Raw genomic sequence first — 20473 nt, forward strand, 5'->3', positions numbered from 1 at the left:
CACATCAGGTAAAAGTCCAAAAATATATATATATATATATATATATATATATAAGATAAGATATAATCAAACATAAAAATAAACTACAATATGAAAAACTATAAAATAAAATAAAATACAATAAAAACTGAAATATAAATATAATACGACCATATAAAAATAGGCTAAGATATGATAAAACATAAAAATAACTAATACTAATAGAATAATCCTGCACATTGGGCCTAATATTTGTGTAGTAAAGTGGTTTTTAAATTTGTGCAATGTAATCTGAAAGATGTTTAAAATATCAACAATTAATGTTAATATTTTTGAAACAATATACTTCTCATAACATGAGTATCTGTGTGGTGTGCATGAGAGAGTGGAAAGAAAAGCATTGCCATAGTTTCACTTCATCTGCCTTTTTTTTACAACCTACTTGAAGTTGTATTTTTCTTTTTTTTTTTCATTTTTTTTTTTCAAAGCCAATCAGAAAGAAGGGGCGGTCTAAGCATGCCCCGCCCCCAAAGTACCAAAATGAAACATGACAGCGCACAGACCGAGACAGCGCGCGCGCGCAGAAAGGCACAGCGCGCGCGCGCAGAAAGGCACAGCGCGCGCGCGCAGAAAGGCACAGCGCGCGCGCGCAGAAAGGCACAGCGCGCGCGCGCAGAAAGGCACAGCGCGCGCGCGCAGAAAGGCACAGCGCGCGCGCGCAGAAAGGCACAGCGCGCGCGCGCAGAAAGGCACAGCGCGCGCGCAAGAAGGCGCCGCACGCGCGCACAAAGGCACCACGCGCGCGCAAAAGGGTGTCGCGCGCGCACGAAGTGGAGAATCAGCGCGCGATAACAGTTTTTACACGCTTGGATTTTTGGTACTAATGTGACGCCATAACATTTTCCCATTGTTTACAATGCAGCGAGAGAGATTCGGACCGAGAAAGCGACCATTACCCCATAGTCACTGTGAATGTCCATTTCGCGTTCTCGACTCTCATTTTCAAGAGGATATAGTATCCCAGGTGGTTTAAAATACAAATCCGTGATCCACAATAGAAAAAGGAGAGAGTGTGGAATCCAATGAGCCAGCTTGTACCTAAGTTACGGTCAGAGCGAAAAAAGATATGTATTTCACTGCACTCTAGTCCTTCACTCTCACGTTCCTCATCCACAAATCTTTCATCCTGGCTCAAATTTTTTTATTTTTTTTTATTTTTTTATAATGTCCTGCCCAGCTTCTCGAGCAAATCATATAGCAGATGTAGATGCCCATATCGGCTGTTCAGATTTACTTTACAAAAGAGAAGTGTAGGATACTTCTCTTGTTGCCTTACTTGTATTTTGACTTTATTAAATGTATTTATATTATCATTTGGTGCAGCCGGGCCGGAGCAGGAGGGGATAGAAAGAGAGAAAAAGGAAGACAGAGGGGGGAATTGTGGGGACAAGAGGGGGATTAGACAGAGAGACAAAAACAACAACAGCAAACACAACAACAACAACAACAACATCAGAGCAACATCAGCAAATACGACATGTACAAATATGATGGTAAAAGTAATAGCAAATAAGCAGTTAGCGAAAATTTTAAAAAAAATACAGAAATGACAATGAGCATTATTACACTAAAAATGGAGCAATATGAATACCAATAGAAATAGTGCTATTGATAATAAACAATACCAGTACTTTACCTTTATTATCAACAATACAGTTGTTCAAATGCAACAATACATATACGTAATGATAACTTGAGATACGAAAGAATGCAGAAAAATGGAGGGGAAGAAAGAGAAGCAACCTACATTAACCTTGTAGATTGTTATAGTAACAATAGGTTAAGCTTTGTCAGTGTGCCTAGTTTACCCTAGGGCAACAACGTTAATATATGTTTGATGAAACGTGATTATGTGCATGAGTGTATGTGTGCATATGTACTTGTATATGTACAGTATGTGTATGTGTGCTTGTACAGTGAATGTATATGTACAGTATGTGTATATGTGTGTACAGCGAATGTATATGTACAGTATGTGTATACAGTATGTGTGTTTGAACAGTGAATGTATATGTACAGTATGTGTATATGTGTGTTTGTACAGTGAATGTATATCATGGCTCAAATTAATGGGGTAATCGTCGCTTTCTCAGTCCGAATCGCTCTCGCTGCTGGTGTAAACAACGGGGAAATGTGAGGAGCATTTCAACCTGTGACGTCACGCTACTTCCGGTACAGGCAAGGCTTTTTTTTTATCAGCGAGCAAAAGTTGCGAACTTTATCGTCGATGTTCTCTACTAAATCCTTTCAGCTAAAATATGGCAATATCGCAAAATGATCAAGTATGACACATAGAATGGATCTAGTATCCCCGTTTGAATAAAAAAAAATTCATTTCAGTAGGCCTTTAATGTGTCCACCGGATGTCGCAATAGCAATTCTGTTAGGCAAGCACAGGGTTTATAGCGGCGTCAGGCAAGTATGCCAAGCTAGACGTTTACACTTGAGTACCAGCAGAGTGGAAAAACAAGTTTATATACTTGTGTTTCATGGTATCCATGAAACCATCTCCAATTGTATTTACAATCCACAAAGTATGAGAAAACACCGTCTAAACATCACAAAATGCCACAAATTCAGACAGCCATTTTGAATATTCCGCTCCGAATATCTTTGGCAATTTCCGTAGGTTCGGAGTTTCTGTAGTAACACTAGTGCACTCTGACCATATTATTAGATCAGTCATACTGGAAATATGCAAAAATTGGAAAGAGATGTGCTGTTTATCATTCACTGTCCTTTTGTTATGGTATGGTATGGTATGGTATGCTCTTTATTGTCTTTGCACAAGAACAAGGAAAGTTCATTTTCACCACAAACCCGTTCAAGATTAGACAAACATTGTCCAGGAACGGTGATGGGTCGCCACTTAACGACGCCCCGTAAAGGATGGTGAACATCTATAGTTATATTTTGATAAACAATCATAAATGAATCTTTCAGCACGTACACAATGTTGACATCTATAGTTATATTTTGATAAACAATCATAAATGAATCTTTCAGCACGTACACAATGTTGACATCTATAGTTATATTTTGATAAACAATCATAAATTAATCTTTCAGCACATACACAATGTTGACATCTATAGTTATATTTTGATAAACAATCATAAATGAATCTTTCAGCACGTACACAATGTTGACATCTATAGTTATATTTTGATAAACAATCAACTGAATCTTTCAGCACATACACAATGTTGACATCTATAGTTATATTTTGATAAACAATCATAAATGAATCTTTCAGCACATACACAATGTTGACATCTATAGTTATATTTTGATAAACAATCATAAATGAATCTTTCAGCACATACACAATGTTGACATCTATAGTTATATTTTGATAAACAATCATAAATGAATCTTTCAGCACATACACAATGTTGACATCTATAGTTATATTTTGATAAACAATCATAAATGAATCTTTCAGCACGTACACAATGTTGACATATATAGTTATATTTTGATAAACAATCATAAATTAATCTTTCAGCACATACACAATGTTGACATCTATAGTTATATTTTGATAAACAATCATAAATGAAACTTTCAGCACGTACACAATGTTGACATATATAGTTATATTTTGATAAACAATCAACTGAATCTTTCAGCACGTACACAATGTTGATATCTATAGTTATATTTTGATAAACAATCATAAATGAATCTTTAAGCACATACACAATGTTGACATCTATAGTTATATTTTGATAAACAATCATAAATGAATCTTTCAGCACATACACAATGTTGACATCTATAGTTATATTTTGATAAACAATCATAAATGAATCTTTCAGCACATACACAATGTTGACATCTATAGTTATATTTTGATAAACAATCATAAATTAATCTTTCAGCACGTACAGAATGTTGACATCTATAGTTATATTTTGATAAACAATCATAAATGAATCTTTCAGCGCATACACAATGTTGACATCTATAGTTATATTTTGATAAACAATCATAAATGAATCTTTCAGCACGTACACAATGTTGACATCTATAGTTACATTTTGATAAACAATCATAAATGAATCTTTCAGCACATACACAATGTTGACATCTATAGTTATATTTTGATAAACAATCATAAATTAATCTTTCAGCACATACACAATGTTGACATCTATACTTATATTTTGATAAATAATCATAAATGAATCTTTCAGCACGTACAGAATGTTGACATCTATAGTTATATGTTGATAAACAATCATAAATGAATATTTCAGCACATAAACAATGTTGACATCTATAGTTTTGATAAACAATCATAAATGAATCTTTCAGCACGTACACAATGTTGACATCTATAGTTATATCTGATAAACAATCATAAATGAATCTTTCAGCACATACACAATGTTGACATCTATAGTTATATTTTGATAAACAATCATAAATTAATCTTTCAGCACATACACAATGTTGACATCTATAGTTATATTTTGATAAACAATCAACTGAATCTTTCAGCACATACACAATGTTGACATCTATAGTTATATTTTGATAAACAATCATAAATGAATCTTTCAGCACATACACAATGTTGACATCTATAGTTATATTTTGATAAACAATCATAAATGAATCTTTCAGCACATACACAATGTTGACATCTATAGTTATATTTTGATAAACAATCATAAATTAATCTTTCAGCACGTACAGAATGTTGACATCTATAGTTATATTTTGATAAACAATCATAAAAGAATCTTTCAGCGCATACACAATGTTGACATCTATAGTTATATTTTGATAAACAATCATAAATGAATCTTTCAGCACGTACACAATGTTGACATCTATAGTTATATTTTGATAAACAATCATAAATGAAACTTTCAGCACATACACAATGTTGACATCTATAGTTATATTTTGATAAACAATCATAAATGAATCTTTCAGCATATACACAATGTTGACATCTATACTTATATTTTGATAAATAATCATAAATGAATATTTCAGCACATACACAATGTTGACATCTATACTTATATTTTGATAAATAATCATAAATGAATCTTTCAGCACGTACAGAATGTTGACATCTATAGTTATATGTTGATAAACAATCATAAATGAATATTTCAGCACATACACAATGTTGACATCTATAGTTTTGATAAACAATCATAAATGAATCTTTCAGCACGTACAGAATGTTGACATCTATAGTTATATCTGATAAACAATCATGAATGAATCTTTCAGCACATACACAATGTTGACATCTATAGTTATATTTTGATAAACAATCATAAATGAATCTTTCAGCACGTACACAATGTTGACATCTATAGTTATATTTTGATAAACAATCATAAATTAATCTTTCAGCACGTACACAATGTTGACATCTATACTTATATTTTGATAAATAATCATAAATGAATCTTTCAGCACATACACAATGTTGACATCTATACTTATATTTTGATAAATAATCATAAATGAATCTTTCTGCACGTACAGAATGTTGACATTTATAGTTACATGTTGATAAACAATCATAAATGAATATTTCAGCACATACACAATGTTGACATCTATAGTTTTGATAAACAATCATAAATGAATCTTTCAGCACGTACAGAATGTTGACATCTATAGTTATATCTGATAAACAATCATAAATGAATCTTTCAGCACATACACAATGTTGACATCTATAGTTATATTTTGATAAACAATCATAAATGAATCTTTCAGCACATACACAATGTTGACATCTATAGTTATATTTTGATAAACAATCATAAATTAATCTTTCAGCATGTACACAATGTTGACATCTATAGTTATATTTTGATAAACAATCATAAATGAATCTTTCAGCACATACACAATGTTGACATCTATAGTTATATTTTGATAAACAATCATAAATGAATCTTTCAGCACGTACACAATGTTGACATCTATAGTTATATTTTGATAAACAATCATAAATGAATCTTTCAGCACGTACACAATGTTGACATCTATAGTTATATTTTGATAAACAATCATAAATGAATCTTTCAGCACGTACACAATGTTGACATCTATAGTTATATTTTGATAAACAATCATAAATGAATCTTTCAGCACATACACAATGTTGACATCTATAGTTATATTTTGATAAACAATCATAAATTAATCTTTCAGCACGTACACAATGTTGACATCTATAGTTATATTTTGATAAACAATCATAAATGAATCTTTCAGCACGTACACAATGTTGACATCTATAGTTATATTTTGATAAACAATCAACTGAATCTTTCAGCACATACACAATGTTGACATCTATAGTTATATTTTGATAAACAATCATAAATGAATCTTTCAGCACATACACAATGTTGACATCTATAGTTATATTTTGATAAACAATCATAAATGAATCTTTCAGCACGTACAGAATGTTGACATCTATAGTTATATTTTGATAAACAATCATAAATTAATCTTTCAGCACATACACAATGTTGACATCTATAGTTATATTTTGATAAACAATCATAAATGAATCTTTCAGCACGTACACAATGTTGACATCTATAGTTATATTTTGATAAACAATCAACTGAATCTTTCAGCACATACACAATGTTGACATCTATAGTTATATTTTGATAAACAATCATAAATGAATCTTTCAGCACATACACAATGTTGACATCTATAGTTATATTTTGATAAACAATCATAAATGAATCTTTCAGCACATACACAATGTTGACATCTATAGTTATATTTTGATAAACAATCATAAATGAATCTTTCAGCACATACACAATGTTGACATCTATAGTTATATTTTGATAAACAATCATAAATTAATCTTTCAGCACGTACAGAATATTGACATCTATAGTTATATTTTTTTAAACAATCATAAATGAATCTTTCAGCGCATACACAATGTTGACATCTATAGTTATATTTTGATAAACAATCATAAATGAATATTTCAGCACACACAATGTTGACACCTGTAGTTATATTTTGATAAAAACACACTAATCGACAACTAACATGGCAGTAGACACAAAGTTAAATCATAAAATATAACTTTACCCGAGCAAAAGCATATTTATCTGGTAGAGTCTTGATACCAATGTCCTTGACCCAGCCACACACAAAGAAGTTGTAGGCCTCCGTGCTTTTCCAAGTTTTCATCAGTTTAGTGGTGTAGAATGGTGTCTGGAGCACAATAGTTCCATATGTCTTGCAACACGACTGACGTATAATCCTCGATATCACTCCACAAACCTTTGTTGATAAAGTATAGGATCTATTCCATTGCATAGTGCGGGGGTCGGCAACCCGCGGCTCTAGAGCCGCATGCGGCTCTTTAGCGCCGCCCTAGTGGCTCTCTGGAGATTTTTCAAAAATGCATGAAGAATGGAAAAAGATGAGGGGAAGAAAAATCTATTTTTTTGTTTTAGTATGGTTTCTGTAGGAGGACAAACATGACACAAACCTCCCTAATTGTTATAAATCACACTGTTTATATTAAACATGCTTCACTGATTCGAGTATTTGGCGAGCGCCGTTTTGTCCTACTTATTTTGGCGGTCCTTGAACTCACCGTATAGTTTGTTTACATGTATAGCTTTCTCCGACTTTCTAGGACGTGTTTTATGCCACTTCTTTTTCTGTCTCATTTTTGTCCGCCAAACTTTTAACGTTGTGCATGAATGCACAAAGGTGAGTTTTGTTGATGTTATTGACTTGTGTGGAGTGCTAATCAGACATATTTGGTCACTGCATGACTGCAAGCTAATCGATGCTAACATGCTATTTAGGCTAGCGATGTGTACATATTGCATCATTATGCCTCATTTGTAGGTATATTTGAGGTCATTTAGTTTCCTTTAAGTCCTCTTAATTAAATTTATATCTCATGACACATGTAATATGGCTTTTAATTTTTTGTGGCTCCAGACAGATTTGTTTTTGTATTTGTGGTCCAATATGGCTCTTTCAACATTTTGGGTTGCCGACCCCTGCTCTAGGCCAATGTTCAGTCAATGCGTATGAGCGAGAATTTGTCTCGGGCGGGGCTGTTAAATGGGTTGGGTTGACTAGGGTTGTACGGTATACCGGTACTAGTATAGTATCGGTCCCCGCCCCCCCCCCCCACCCCCACCCCCCCTTTTTTTTTTCTTTTTTTTTTTTTTTCAGGCATGACTGTGCGTCGTCGTCACGTGGTGACATTGCTGGTTTTACGAGCAGAGGAGCATGTTCGGCAGCGCACACACACTGAGTACTTACAAGCAGACACAGTGTGTAGACAGAAAAGGGAGAATGGACGCATTTTGGCTTAAAAAGTAAAGATAAAGGTGAAGTTATAACACTGAAACACCCTCAGGAAGAGCTGCTTTAAGACATGGCTAGCTAGCAGCTAACATCCAGCCGCATTCTGCAGTGTTTTAGCTACTTCTAAATCACTAATCCTCGCCTCCATGGCGACAAATAAAGTAAATTTCCTACAAGTACATTATCACTGGAGGACGAGGAATAGCTAATCATGCTTCACTACACACCGTAGGAGGATACAATAGCTCACCGCCATCACAATGTAAACAAATGCCATGGGTGGATCTACTCCTGACATCCACTGTAATGATACCAAGTACAATAGCATATCTAGTCGATACTACTATGATTACATCAATATTTTTTATCGTCGCAAAATCTTTTTTCTTTTTAAAAAAAAAATTCATACTATATTCATAAACTCAGGAAATACGTCCCTGGACAGATGACAACTTAAATTGTGACCCTGTAACTACTTGGTATCGGTAACTACTATATATACGATACTAAAGTGAATGTTCCATATTGATCTTGTTCCTGATCTAATTACAAAATCATGTTTTGGTAGTTTTTAATACCGTTAACAAAGTGAGAGAGTAAGTCTGATACAGGAGCGATTTGAGTCAAAAGCAAAATGATTGAAATGGGACCCATTAGTAGTTTGTGTTGACCTATTGCAGGGGTCGGCAACCCAAAATGTTGAAAGAGCCATATTGGACCAAAAATAAATAAAAAAATCTGTCTGGAGCCGCAAAAAATTAAAAGCCTTTTATAAGTGTTATAATGAAGACAACACATGATGTACATGTCTATAGTAGCTATATTAGCCTACTATCAAAATGACTTTAAAAGTCTTATATAAGTGTTATAATGAAGACAACACATGATGTAAGTGTCTATATTAGCCTACTATCAAAATGACTTTAAAAGTCTTATATAAGTGTTATAATGAAGGCAACACATGATGTAAGTGTCTATATTAGCTATATTAGCCTACTATCAAAATGACTTTAAAAGTCTTATATAAGTGTTATAATGAAGACAACACATGATGTAAGTGTCTATATTAGCCTACTATCAAAATGACTTTAAAAGTCTTATATAAGTGTTATAATGAAGGCAACACATGATGTAAGTGTCTATATTAGCTATATTAGCCTACTATCAAAATGACTTTAAAAGTCTTATATAAGTGTTATAATGAAGGCAACACATGATGTAAGTGTCTACATTAGCTATATTAGCCTACTATCAAAATGACTTTAAAAGTCTTATATAAGTGTTATAATGAAGACAACACATGATGTAAGTGGCTATATTAGCTGTATTAGCCTACTATCAAAATGACTTTAAAAGTCTTATATAAGTGTTATAATGAAGGCAACACATGATGTCTATAGTAGCTATATTAGCCTACTATCAAAATGACTTTAAAAGTCTTATATAAGTGTTATAATGAAGGCAACACATGATGTAAGTGTCTATATTAGCTATATTAGCCTACTATCAAAATGACTTTAAAAGTCTTATATAAGTGTTATAATGAAGGCAACACATGATGTAAGTGTCTATATTAGCCTACTATCAAAATGACTTTAAAAGTCTTATAAAAGTGTTATAATGAAGGCAACACATGATGTCTATATTAGCTATATTAGCCTACTATCAAAATGACTTTAAAAGTCTTATATAAGTGTTATAATGAAGGCAACACATGATGTAAGTGTCTATATTAGCTATATTAGCCTACTATCAAAATGACTTCAAAAGTCTTATATAAGTGTTATAATGAAGGCAACACATGATGTACGTGTCTATAGTAGCTATATTAGCCTACTATCAAAATGACTTTAAAAGTCTTATATAAGTGTTATAATGAAGGCAACACATGATGTAAGTGTCTACATTAGCTATATTAGCCTACTATCAAAATGACTTTAAAAGTCTTATATAAGTGTTATAATGAAGACAACACATGATGTAAGTGTCTATATTAGCTGTATTAGCCTACTATCAAAATGACTTTAAAAGTCTTATATAAGTGTTATAATGAAGGCAACACATGATGTCTATAGTAGCTATATTAGCCTACTATCAAAATGACTTTAAAAGTCTTATATAAGTGTTATAATGAAGGCAACACATGATGTAAGTGTCTATATTAGCTATATTAGCCTACTATCAAAATGACTTTAAAAGTCTTATATAAGTGTTATAATGAAGGCAACACATGATGTAAGTGTCTATATTAGCCTACTATCAAAATGACTTTAAAAGTCTTATAAAAGTGTTATAATGAAGGCAACACATGATGTCTATATTAGCTATATTAGCCTACTATCAAAATGACTTTAAAAGTCTTATATAAGTGTTATAATGAAGGCAACACATGATGTAAGTGTCTATATTAGCTATATTAGCCTACTATCAAAATGACTTCAAAAGTCTTATATAAGTGTTATAATGAAGGCAACACATGATGTACGTGTCTATAGTAGCTATATTAGCCTACTATCAAAATGACTTTAAAAGTCTTATATAAGTGTTATAATGAAGGCAACACATGATGTAAGTGTCTATATTAGCTATATTAGCCTACTATCAAAATGACTTTAAAAGTCTTATATAAGTGTTATAATGAAGGCAACACATGATGTAAGTGTCTATATTAGCCTACTATCAAAATGACTTTAAAAGTCTTATAAAAGTGTTATAATGAAGGCAACACATGATGTCTATATTAGCTATATTAGCCTACTATCAAAATGACTTTAAAAGTCTTATATAAGTGTTATAATGAAGGCAACACATGATGTGAGTGTCTATATTAGCTATATTAGCCTACTATCAAAATGACTTTAAAAGTCTTATATAAGTGTTATAATGAAGGCAACACATGATGTAAGTGTCTATATTAGCTATATTAGCCTACTATCAAAATGACTTTAAAAGTCTTATATAAGTGTTATAATGAAGACAACACATGATGTAAGTGTCTATATTAGCTATATTAGCCTACTATCAAAATGACTTTAAAAGTCTTATATAAGTGTTATAATGAAGACAACACATGATGTAAGTGTCTATATTAGCCTACTATCAAAATGACTTTAAAAGTCTTATATAAGTGTTATAATGAAGACAACACATGATGTACGTGTCTATAGTAGCTATATTAGCCTACTATCAAAGGCTGACGCAAATCTTCGTTGACAGAAATGTTGTATTTTAATTTGTATTCTACACATTTTTGCAACATTGGAAAGCATTAGTAAAACGGAGGCTTCTCACAGGATGAGATAACTCCTGGAATTGACTGGCTCAGAATGGCCAAAAGGTATAGATGTGTGTGTCCAAGTTAAAGGAAACGACAGGCTGTCTTCTTCTAATGGATTTATTACAATCTTTGCAAGCTGGGTAACATTTGCTGTGGTCTGGAACAACATGGCACGCAAACACGATGATGCAATATGTACATACAACTAGCATAAACAGCATGTTAGCATTGATTAGCTTGCAGTCATGGACTGACCAAATATGCCTGATAAGCACTCCAGCAAATCAATGAAATCAACCAAGCTCACCTTTGCGCATTCACGCACAGTGTAAAACGTTTGGTGGACAAAATGAGACCGAGAAGGAGTGGCATAAAACAGGTCTTTCTGTGGCAGCGTCGGAGAAAGTTGTGCATGTAAACAAACTACGATGAGTTCAAGGATCGCTGAAATTAGTAAGACAAAACGGTGCTTGCCAAATACTCTCATCGGTGAAGTATGTATAACATAAAAAGTGGGATTTCTTACTACTAGGAAGTTTTGTGTCATGTGTCATTCCCTACAGAAATTTTTTTTTTTCTTCATCTTTTTCCATTTTCACACATCTCTTAAAAGCCTACTGAAAGCCACTACTAGCGACCACGCAGTCTGATAGTTTATACATCAATGATGCAATCTTAACATTGCAACACATGCCAATACGGCCAGGTTAACTTATAAAGTGACATTTTAAATTTCCCGCTAAACTTCCGGTTGAAAAACTCCTGTGGATATGACGTATGCGCGTGACGTAGCCAGTAGAACAGAGGTATGGCTCCCCCATTGAGGCCAATACAAAAAAGCTCTGTTTTCATTTCATAATTCCACCAGAATACTGTGGAATTATGAACTGAAAACAGAGCTTTTTTGTATTGGCCTCCAATGGGGAGCCACTACCTCTGTTTCTACTGGCTACGTCACGCGCATACGTCATATCCCCAGGTGTTTTCTTCAACCGGAAGTTTAGCGGGAAATTTAAAATGTCACTTTATAAGTTACCTGGCCGTATTGGCACTGTGTTGCAACTGTTAAGATTGCATCATTGATGTATAAACTATCAGATGCGTGGTCGCTAGTAGTGGCTTTCAGTAGGCTTTTAGGATGAGTGAAAATGGAAAAAGATGAAGAAAAAAACAAAATTTCTGTAGGGAATGACACATGACACACAAACTTCTTAGTAGTAAGAAATCCCACTTTTTATGCTTATACATACTTCACGATGAGAGCTAATTGGCAAGCACCGTTTTGTCTTACTAATTTCAGCGATCCTTCCAGTCAGGGATTTATTTATTTTGTTTCTATCTGCATTTGAGCCAGATGCTATCACGTTAGCTCAGTAGCTAAAGAGCTTCGCCAATGTATTGTCGTGGAGATAAAAGTCACTGTGAATGTCCATTTCGCGTTCTCGACTCTCATTTTCAAGAGGATATAGTATCCGAGGTGGTTTGTAATACAAATCCGTGATCCACAATAGAAAAAGGAGAGAGTGTGGAATCCAATGAGCCAGCTTGTACCTAAGTTACGGTCAGAGCGAAAAAAGATATGTCTTTCACTGCATTCTAGTCCGTCACTCTAACGTTCCTCATCCACGAATCTTTCATCCTCGCTCAAATTAATGGGGTAATCGTCGCTTTCTCGGTCCGAATCGCTCTAGCTGCGTTGAAAACAATAGGAAAATATGAGGAGGTGAACAACTGACTACGTCACGCTACTTCCGGTACAGGCAAGGCTTTTTTTTAATAAGCGACCAAAAGTTGCGAACTTTATCGTCGTCGTTCTATACTAAATCCTTTCAGCAAAAATATGGCAATATCGCGAAATGATCAAGTATGACACATAGAATGGATCTGCTATCCTCGTTTAAATAAAAAAAATTCATTTCAGTAGGCCTTTAAAGAGGTCCAGTGAGCCACTAGGGCGGCGATAAAGAGCCGCAGGTTGCTGACCCCAAGCCTATTGTAACCATGCCATCAGTGTGTGAACGGGTGAATGCGATGCATAATGTAAGGGTGAGGGTATCATTCCAGGTATAGTGAAGCGCTATAGAAATAAAAATACCCCATGCACTCAACCTTTTATTTTGTTATTACATCTTGCATGTAGCATTGGATACCTCACATGTATCATCTGATTTACAACAATACTAACACATTCTACATTTGATAACATACAAATATGTTACATTTTCACTTCTATACCGTATTTTTCGGACTATAAGTCGCGACTTATACTCAGGAGCGACTTATGTGTGAAATTATTAACACATTACCGTAAAACAGGGGTCACCAACGCGGTGCCCGCGGGCACCAGGTAGCCCGTAAGGACCAGATGAGTAGCCCGCTGGCCTGTTCTAAAAATAGCTCAAATAGCAGCACTTACCAGTGAGCTGCCTCTATTTTTTAAATTGTATTTATTTACTAGCAAGCTGGTCTCGCTTTGCCCGGCATTTTTAATTCTAAGAGAGACAAAACACAAATAGAATTTGAAAATCCAAGAAAATATTTTAAAGACTTGGTCTTCACTTGTTTAAATAAATTCATTATTTTTTTTTACTTTGCTTCTCATAACTTTCAGAAAGACAATTTTAGAGAAAAAATACAACCTTAAAAATTATTTTAACTTTTTTTTAATTTTATTTTTTAAACACATATACCTTTTTACCTTTTGAATTCCTTCCTCTTCTTTCCTGACAATTTAAATCAATGTTCAAGTAATTTTTTTATTTTTATTGTAAAGAATAACAAATACATTTTAATTTAATTCTTCATTTTAGCTTCTGTTTTTTCGACGAAGAATATTTGTGAAATATTTCTTCAAACTTATTATGATTAAAATTCAAAAAAAATATTCTGGCAAATCTAGAAAATCTGTAGAATCAAATTTAAATCTTATTTCAAGGTCTTTTGAATTTATTTTAGAATTTTTGTTCTGGAAAATCTAGAAGAAATAATGATTTGTCTTTGTTAGAAATATAGCTTGGTCCAATTTGTTATATATTCTAACAAAGTGTAGATTGGATTTTAACCTATTTAAAACATGTCATCAAAATTCTAAAATTAATCTTAATCAGGAAAAATTACTAATGATGTTCCATAAATTCTTTTTTCAAGTTTTTCTCTTTTTTTCGGTTGAATTTAGAATTTTAAAGAGTCGAAATTGAAGATAAACTGTATCAAAATTTAATTGTCATTTTTTTCGTGTTTTCTTCTCTTTTAAACCGTTCAATTAAGTGTAAATATCATTAATTATTAATAATAACATAGAGTTAAAGGTAAATTGAGCAAATTGGCTATTTCTGGCAATTTATTTAAGTGTGTATCAAACTGGTAGCCCTTCGCATGAATCACTACCCAAGAAGTAGCTCTTGGTTTCAAAAAGGTTGGTGACCCCTGCTCCAGTGCGACTTATATATGTTTTTTCCTTCTTTATTATGCATTTTCGGCCGGTGCAACTTATACTCCGAAAAGTACGGTAATCTATTGTTAACGTTTGGAATGAGGACTGGAAGTGGGATCTGACACCAAAGCTGTAGATGGGGACTTTCTTGTGCTGACCCAGTGTCCAATCAAAAAAGCAGAAAACAACATTTGCATCTGATTTAGCAAAGACGTAAAGCTGCCTCGCGGCTTTACGTCCACAAGACCGCATGAGCAAGTTGTAAAAGTTGAAGTCCGTGTGACCCGCCAGGGGGGAGCTGCTCCTGAAGATGAACAAGCTCACGGAGGCGAGGGACGCCTACCTGCGCGCCCTGGAACTGGACGGCACCAACGCCGACCTGTGGTACAACCTGGCCATCGTCAACATCGAGATGAAGGAGCCCTCGGAGGCCCTGAAGAACTTCCAGCACGCCCTGCGGCTCAGCCCCCGGCACAAGCTGGCGCTCTTCAACTCCGCCCTCCTCATGCAGGAGTCAGGTGAGCCAGTAGGAGGCGCTAAACATCACATGTTTGTTAGGCAGGAACAGAATGAACGCTGCGTGTCGGGGCAATGCTCTCGCCTCGCTCCATTAACAATATTATAAAGCAACGCTCTTTTGTAAACTGTGCTGCAACCTCGGCACATTTTTCCTCGGCAGCGAGCTAAAGCAGGCGCAAGGAATTATATGTGCTCTTATGCAAACATCAGCAACAAAGAGCTGAGTCGTTAAGACAAATACTTGCTTGTTTACTGTGTGACTCTTTATTTTATTTTTTTCATTAGTGACTCGTCAATCACACCTGCTGCTCAGTCTGTCACTCCCAGACCATAAACCTGAATACATACCGTGTGTGTGTGTGTGTGTGTGTGTGTGTGTGTGTGTGTGTGTGTGTGTGTGTGTGTGTGTGTGTGTGTGTGTGTGTGTGTGTGTGTGTGTGTGTGTGTGTGTGTGTGTGTGTGTGTGTGTGTGTGTGTGTGCACGCGACTACACCCTGTCCTCCCAATAACACTTAGCTAGTCAGTGCAAGTGTTCCAGAATGCGCAAAGTGGCCCATTGTCAGCACACGACAAGCCAAATGACAAATGAAGTTCAGCAAGAGGTCGCCCAGGTGCTCGTGAGAGATGTAACAGCAACACACTGATTGTTACAAGCACTTCATAAACAACACCAACATTATTATTGTTATCATTCATCATCTGTTGGTACTTCCTGTTTAGGCGAACATGACCATGTGTTGGTACTTCCTGTTTAGGTGAACATGACCATGTGTTGGTACTTCCTGTTTAGGCGAACATGACCATGTGTTGGTACTTCCTGTTTAGGTGAACATGACCTCATGTGTTGGTACTTCCTGTTTAGGTGAACGTGACCATGTGTTGGTACTTCCTGTTTAGGCGAACGTGACCATGTGTTCGCACTTCCTGTTTAGGCGAACGTGACCATGTGTTGGTACTTCCTGTTTAGGTGAACATGACCTCATGTGTTGGTACTTCCTGTTTAGGCGAACGTGACCATGTGTTGGTACTTCCTGTTTAGGTGAACATGACCTCATGTGTTGGTACTTCCTGTTTAGGCGAACGTGACCATGTGTTGGTACTTCCTGTTTAGGCGAACGTGACCATGTGTTCGCACTTCCTGTTTAGGCGAACGTGACCATGTGTTGGTACTTCCTGTTTAGGCGAACATGACCTCATGTGTTGGTACTTCCTGTTTAGGCGAACGTGACCATGTGTTGGTACTTCCTGTTTAGGCGAACATGACCTCATGTGTTAGTACTTCCTGTTTAGGCGAACTTGACCTCATGTGTTGGTACTTCCTGTTTAGGCGAACGTGACCATGTGTTCGCACTTCCTGTTTAGGCGAACGTGACCATGTGTTGGTACTTCCTGTTTAGGTGAACATGACCTCATGTGTTGGTACTTCTTGTTTAGGCGAACGTGACCATCTGTTGGTACTTCCTGTTTAGGCGAACGTGACCATGTGTTCGCACTTCCTGTTTAGGCGAACGTGACCATGTGTTGGTACTTCCTGTTTAGGCGAACATGACCTCATGTGTTGGTACTTCCTGTTTAGGCGAACGTGACCATGTGTTGGTACTTCCTGTTTAGGCGAACATGACCTCATGTGTTAGTACTTCCTGTTTAGGCAAACTTGACCTCATGTGTTGGTACTTCCTGTTTAGGCGAACGTGACCATGTGTTCGTACTTCCTGTTTAGGCGAACGTGACCATGTGTTGGTACTTCCTGTTTAGGCGAACATGACCTCATGTGTTGGTACTTCCTGTTTAGGCGAACGTGACCATGTGTTGGTACTTCCTGTTTAGGTGAACATGACCTCATGTGTTCGTACTTCCTGTTTAGGCGAACGTGACCATGTGTTGGTACTTCCTGTTTAGGCGAACATGACCTCATGTGTTGGTACTTCCTGTTTAGGAAAACGTGACCATGTGTTGGTACTTCCTGTTTAGGCGAACATGACCTCATGTGTTGGTACTTCCTGTTTAGGCGAACATGACCTCATGTGTTGGTACTTCCTGTTTAGGCGAACGTGACCATGTGTTGGTACTTCCTGTTTAGGCGAACGTGACCATGTGTTCGCACTTCCTGTTTAGGCGAACGTGACCATGTGTTGGTACTTCCTGTTTAGGCGAACATGACCTCATGTGTTGGTACTTCCTGTTTAGGCGAACATGACCATGTGTTGGTACTTCCTGTTTAGGCGAACATGACCTCATGTGTTGGTACTTCCTGTTTAGGCGAGCCCAAGTTCTGGGCGGAGGCCAAGCGTCGGTTCCTGACCTACGTGGAAGAGGAGCCTGAGGACGCCAATGGCTACTTCAACCTGGGCATGTTGGCCATGGACTCCAAGGAGGACTCGGTGGCGGAGCGCTGGATGCTGAAAGCCGTCTCTCTGCAGCCCGGCTTCCGCTCGGCCCTCTTCAACCTGGCCTTGCTCTACTCGCAGTCGGAGCGCCAGCCGGACGCGCTGCCCGTGCTGGACGAGCTGCTGAGTCATCACCCCGAGCATGTCAAGGGTCTGATCCTGAAGGGAGACATCCTCATGAACCACAAGAAGGACACGAACGGTGCCAAGACCTGCTTCCAGCGCATCCTGACCATGGACCCGGGAAACGTGCAGGCCAAACACAACCTGTGCGTGGTCTACTTCGAGGAGCGAGACCTGCCCGGAGCTGAGCGCTGCCTGGAGGAGACGCTGGCCCTGGCGCCCCACGAGGACTACGTCCGCCGCCACCTCGCCATCGTCAGAGGCAAGATGGCGGCAATGAGCGCGGCCGGACATCCGCCGACTGCCGGGGAGAAACCCTCGCCGACGGAGGAAGAGGTGCGGCAGGAAAGTCCAAACCAGAAGAATGTGAGGAAATCCCCGCCAGGAAGCCAGGAGGACGTTGAGCAATCAGAGCCTGACCAACGGACTAAAGTCCAGACCAGCGACATCGAACAGAAGCGAGCGGCCGCCTTGAAGAGGCTGGAAGACATCGAGCGCATTTTGACCAGCGACTGATTTGGTTCTTGTCTTCAAGGTCACATGTGGTTCTTGTCTTCAAGGTCACATTTGGTTCTTGTCTTCAAGGTCACATTTGGTTCTTGTCTTCAAGGTCACATGTGGTTCTTGTCTTCAAGGTCACATTTGGTTCTTGTCTTCAAGGTCACATGTGGTTCTTGTCTTCAAGGTCACATTTGGTTCTTGTCTTCAAGGTCACATTTGTTTCTTGTCTTCAAGGTCCCATTTGGTTCTTGTCTTCAAGGTCACATTTGGTTCTTGTCTTCAAGGTCACATGTGGTTCTTGTCTTCAAGGTCACATTTGTTTCTTGTCTTCAAGGTCACATTTGGATCTTGTCTTCAAGTTCCCATTTGGTTCTTGTCTTCAAGGTCACATTTGGTTCTTGTCTTCAAGTTCCCATTTGGTTCTTGTCTTCAAGGTCACATTTGGTTCTTGTCTTCAAGGTCACATGTGGTTCTTGTCTTCAAGGTCACATTTGGATCTTGTCTTCAAGTTCCCATTTGGTTCTTGTTTTCAAGGTCACATGTGGTTCTTGTCTTCAAGGTCACATTTGTTTCTTGTCTTCAAGGTCACATTTGGATCTTGTCTTCAAGTTCCCATTTGGTTCTTGTCTTCAAGTTCCCATTTGGTTCTTGTCTTCAAGTTCCCATTTGGTTCTTGTCTTCAAGTTCCCATTTGGTTCTTGTCTTCAAGTTCCCATTTGGTTCTTGTCTTCAAGGTCACATTTGTTTCTTATCTTCAAGGTCACATTTGTTTCTTGTCTTCAAGTTCCCATTTGGTTCTTGTCTTCAAGGTCACATTTGGTTCTTGTTTTCAAGTTCCCATTTGGTTCTTGTCTTCAAGTTCCCATTTGGTTCTTGTCTTCAAGTTCCCATTTGGTTCTTGTCTTCAAGGTCACATTTGGTTCTTGTTTTCAAGTTCCCATTTGGTTCTTGTCTTCAAGTTCCCATTTGGTTCTTGTCTTCAAGGTCACATTTGGTTCTTGTCTTCAAGTTCCCATTTGGTTCTTGTCTTCAAGTTCCCATTTGGTTCTTGTCTTCAAGGTCACATTTGGTTCTTGTCTTCAAGGTCACATTTGTTTCTTATCTTCAAGGTCACATTTGTTTCTTGTCTTCAAGTTCCCATTTGGTTCTTGTCTTCAAGTTCCCATTTGGTTCTTGTCTTCAAGGTCACATTTGGTTCTTGTCTTCAAGGTCACATTTGTTTCTTATCTTCAAGGTCACATTTGTTTCTTGTCTTCAAGTTCCCATTTGGTTCTTGTCTTCAAGGTCACATTTGGTTCTTGTTTTCAAGTTCCCATTTGGTTCTTGTCTTCAAGTTCCCATTTGGTTCTTGTCTTCAAGTTCCCATTTGGTTCTTGTCTTCAATGTCACATTTGGTTCTTGTTTTCAAGTTCCCATTTGGTTCTTGTCTTCAAGTTCCCATTTGGTTCTTGTCTTCAAGGTCACATGTGGTTCTTGTCTTCAAGTTTTTACACTTCTTTTTCTTTTAGACCAACCTGACTTAGACACAATCACTCCTACCACCACTACACACACACACACACACACACACACACACACACACACACACACACACACACACACACACACACACACACATACACAATCCCTCTCTGCTCACACACTCACACACTTTCTGCACACACACTTTCTGCATGCTCAAACACACACACACGCACACTATTTTTGCTCCCACACACACACACACACACACACACACACACACACACACACACACACACACACACACACACACACACACACACACACACACACACACACACGTTCTGCTCGCACACACGTGTACACACTTTCTTT

General features: G+C 36.9%; 1 protein-coding gene across 1 annotated transcript in view; it reads left to right on the forward strand.

Moving 5' to 3' along the window:
* Positions 1–19391, forward strand: part of tmtc3 (transmembrane O-mannosyltransferase targeting cadherins 3) — a 77131-nt gene extending 57740 nt beyond the window's left edge. The window contains exons 13-14 of the mRNA XM_062061343.1: positions 15399–15625; positions 17886–19391. Coding sequence (XP_061917327.1) covers positions 15399–15625; positions 17886–18652 — 994 coding nt within the window. The 3' untranslated portion in view covers positions 18653–19391. The remainder of the gene's footprint in view (positions 1–15398; positions 15626–17885) is intronic.
* Positions 19392–20473: the final 1082 nt, after the last annotated feature.

Source organism: Entelurus aequoreus, linkage group LG10 (assembly GCF_033978785.1).
Source record: "Entelurus aequoreus isolate RoL-2023_Sb linkage group LG10, RoL_Eaeq_v1.1, whole genome shotgun sequence".
In the NCBI taxonomy this organism is placed as follows: domain Eukaryota; kingdom Metazoa; phylum Chordata; class Actinopteri; order Syngnathiformes; family Syngnathidae; genus Entelurus; species Entelurus aequoreus.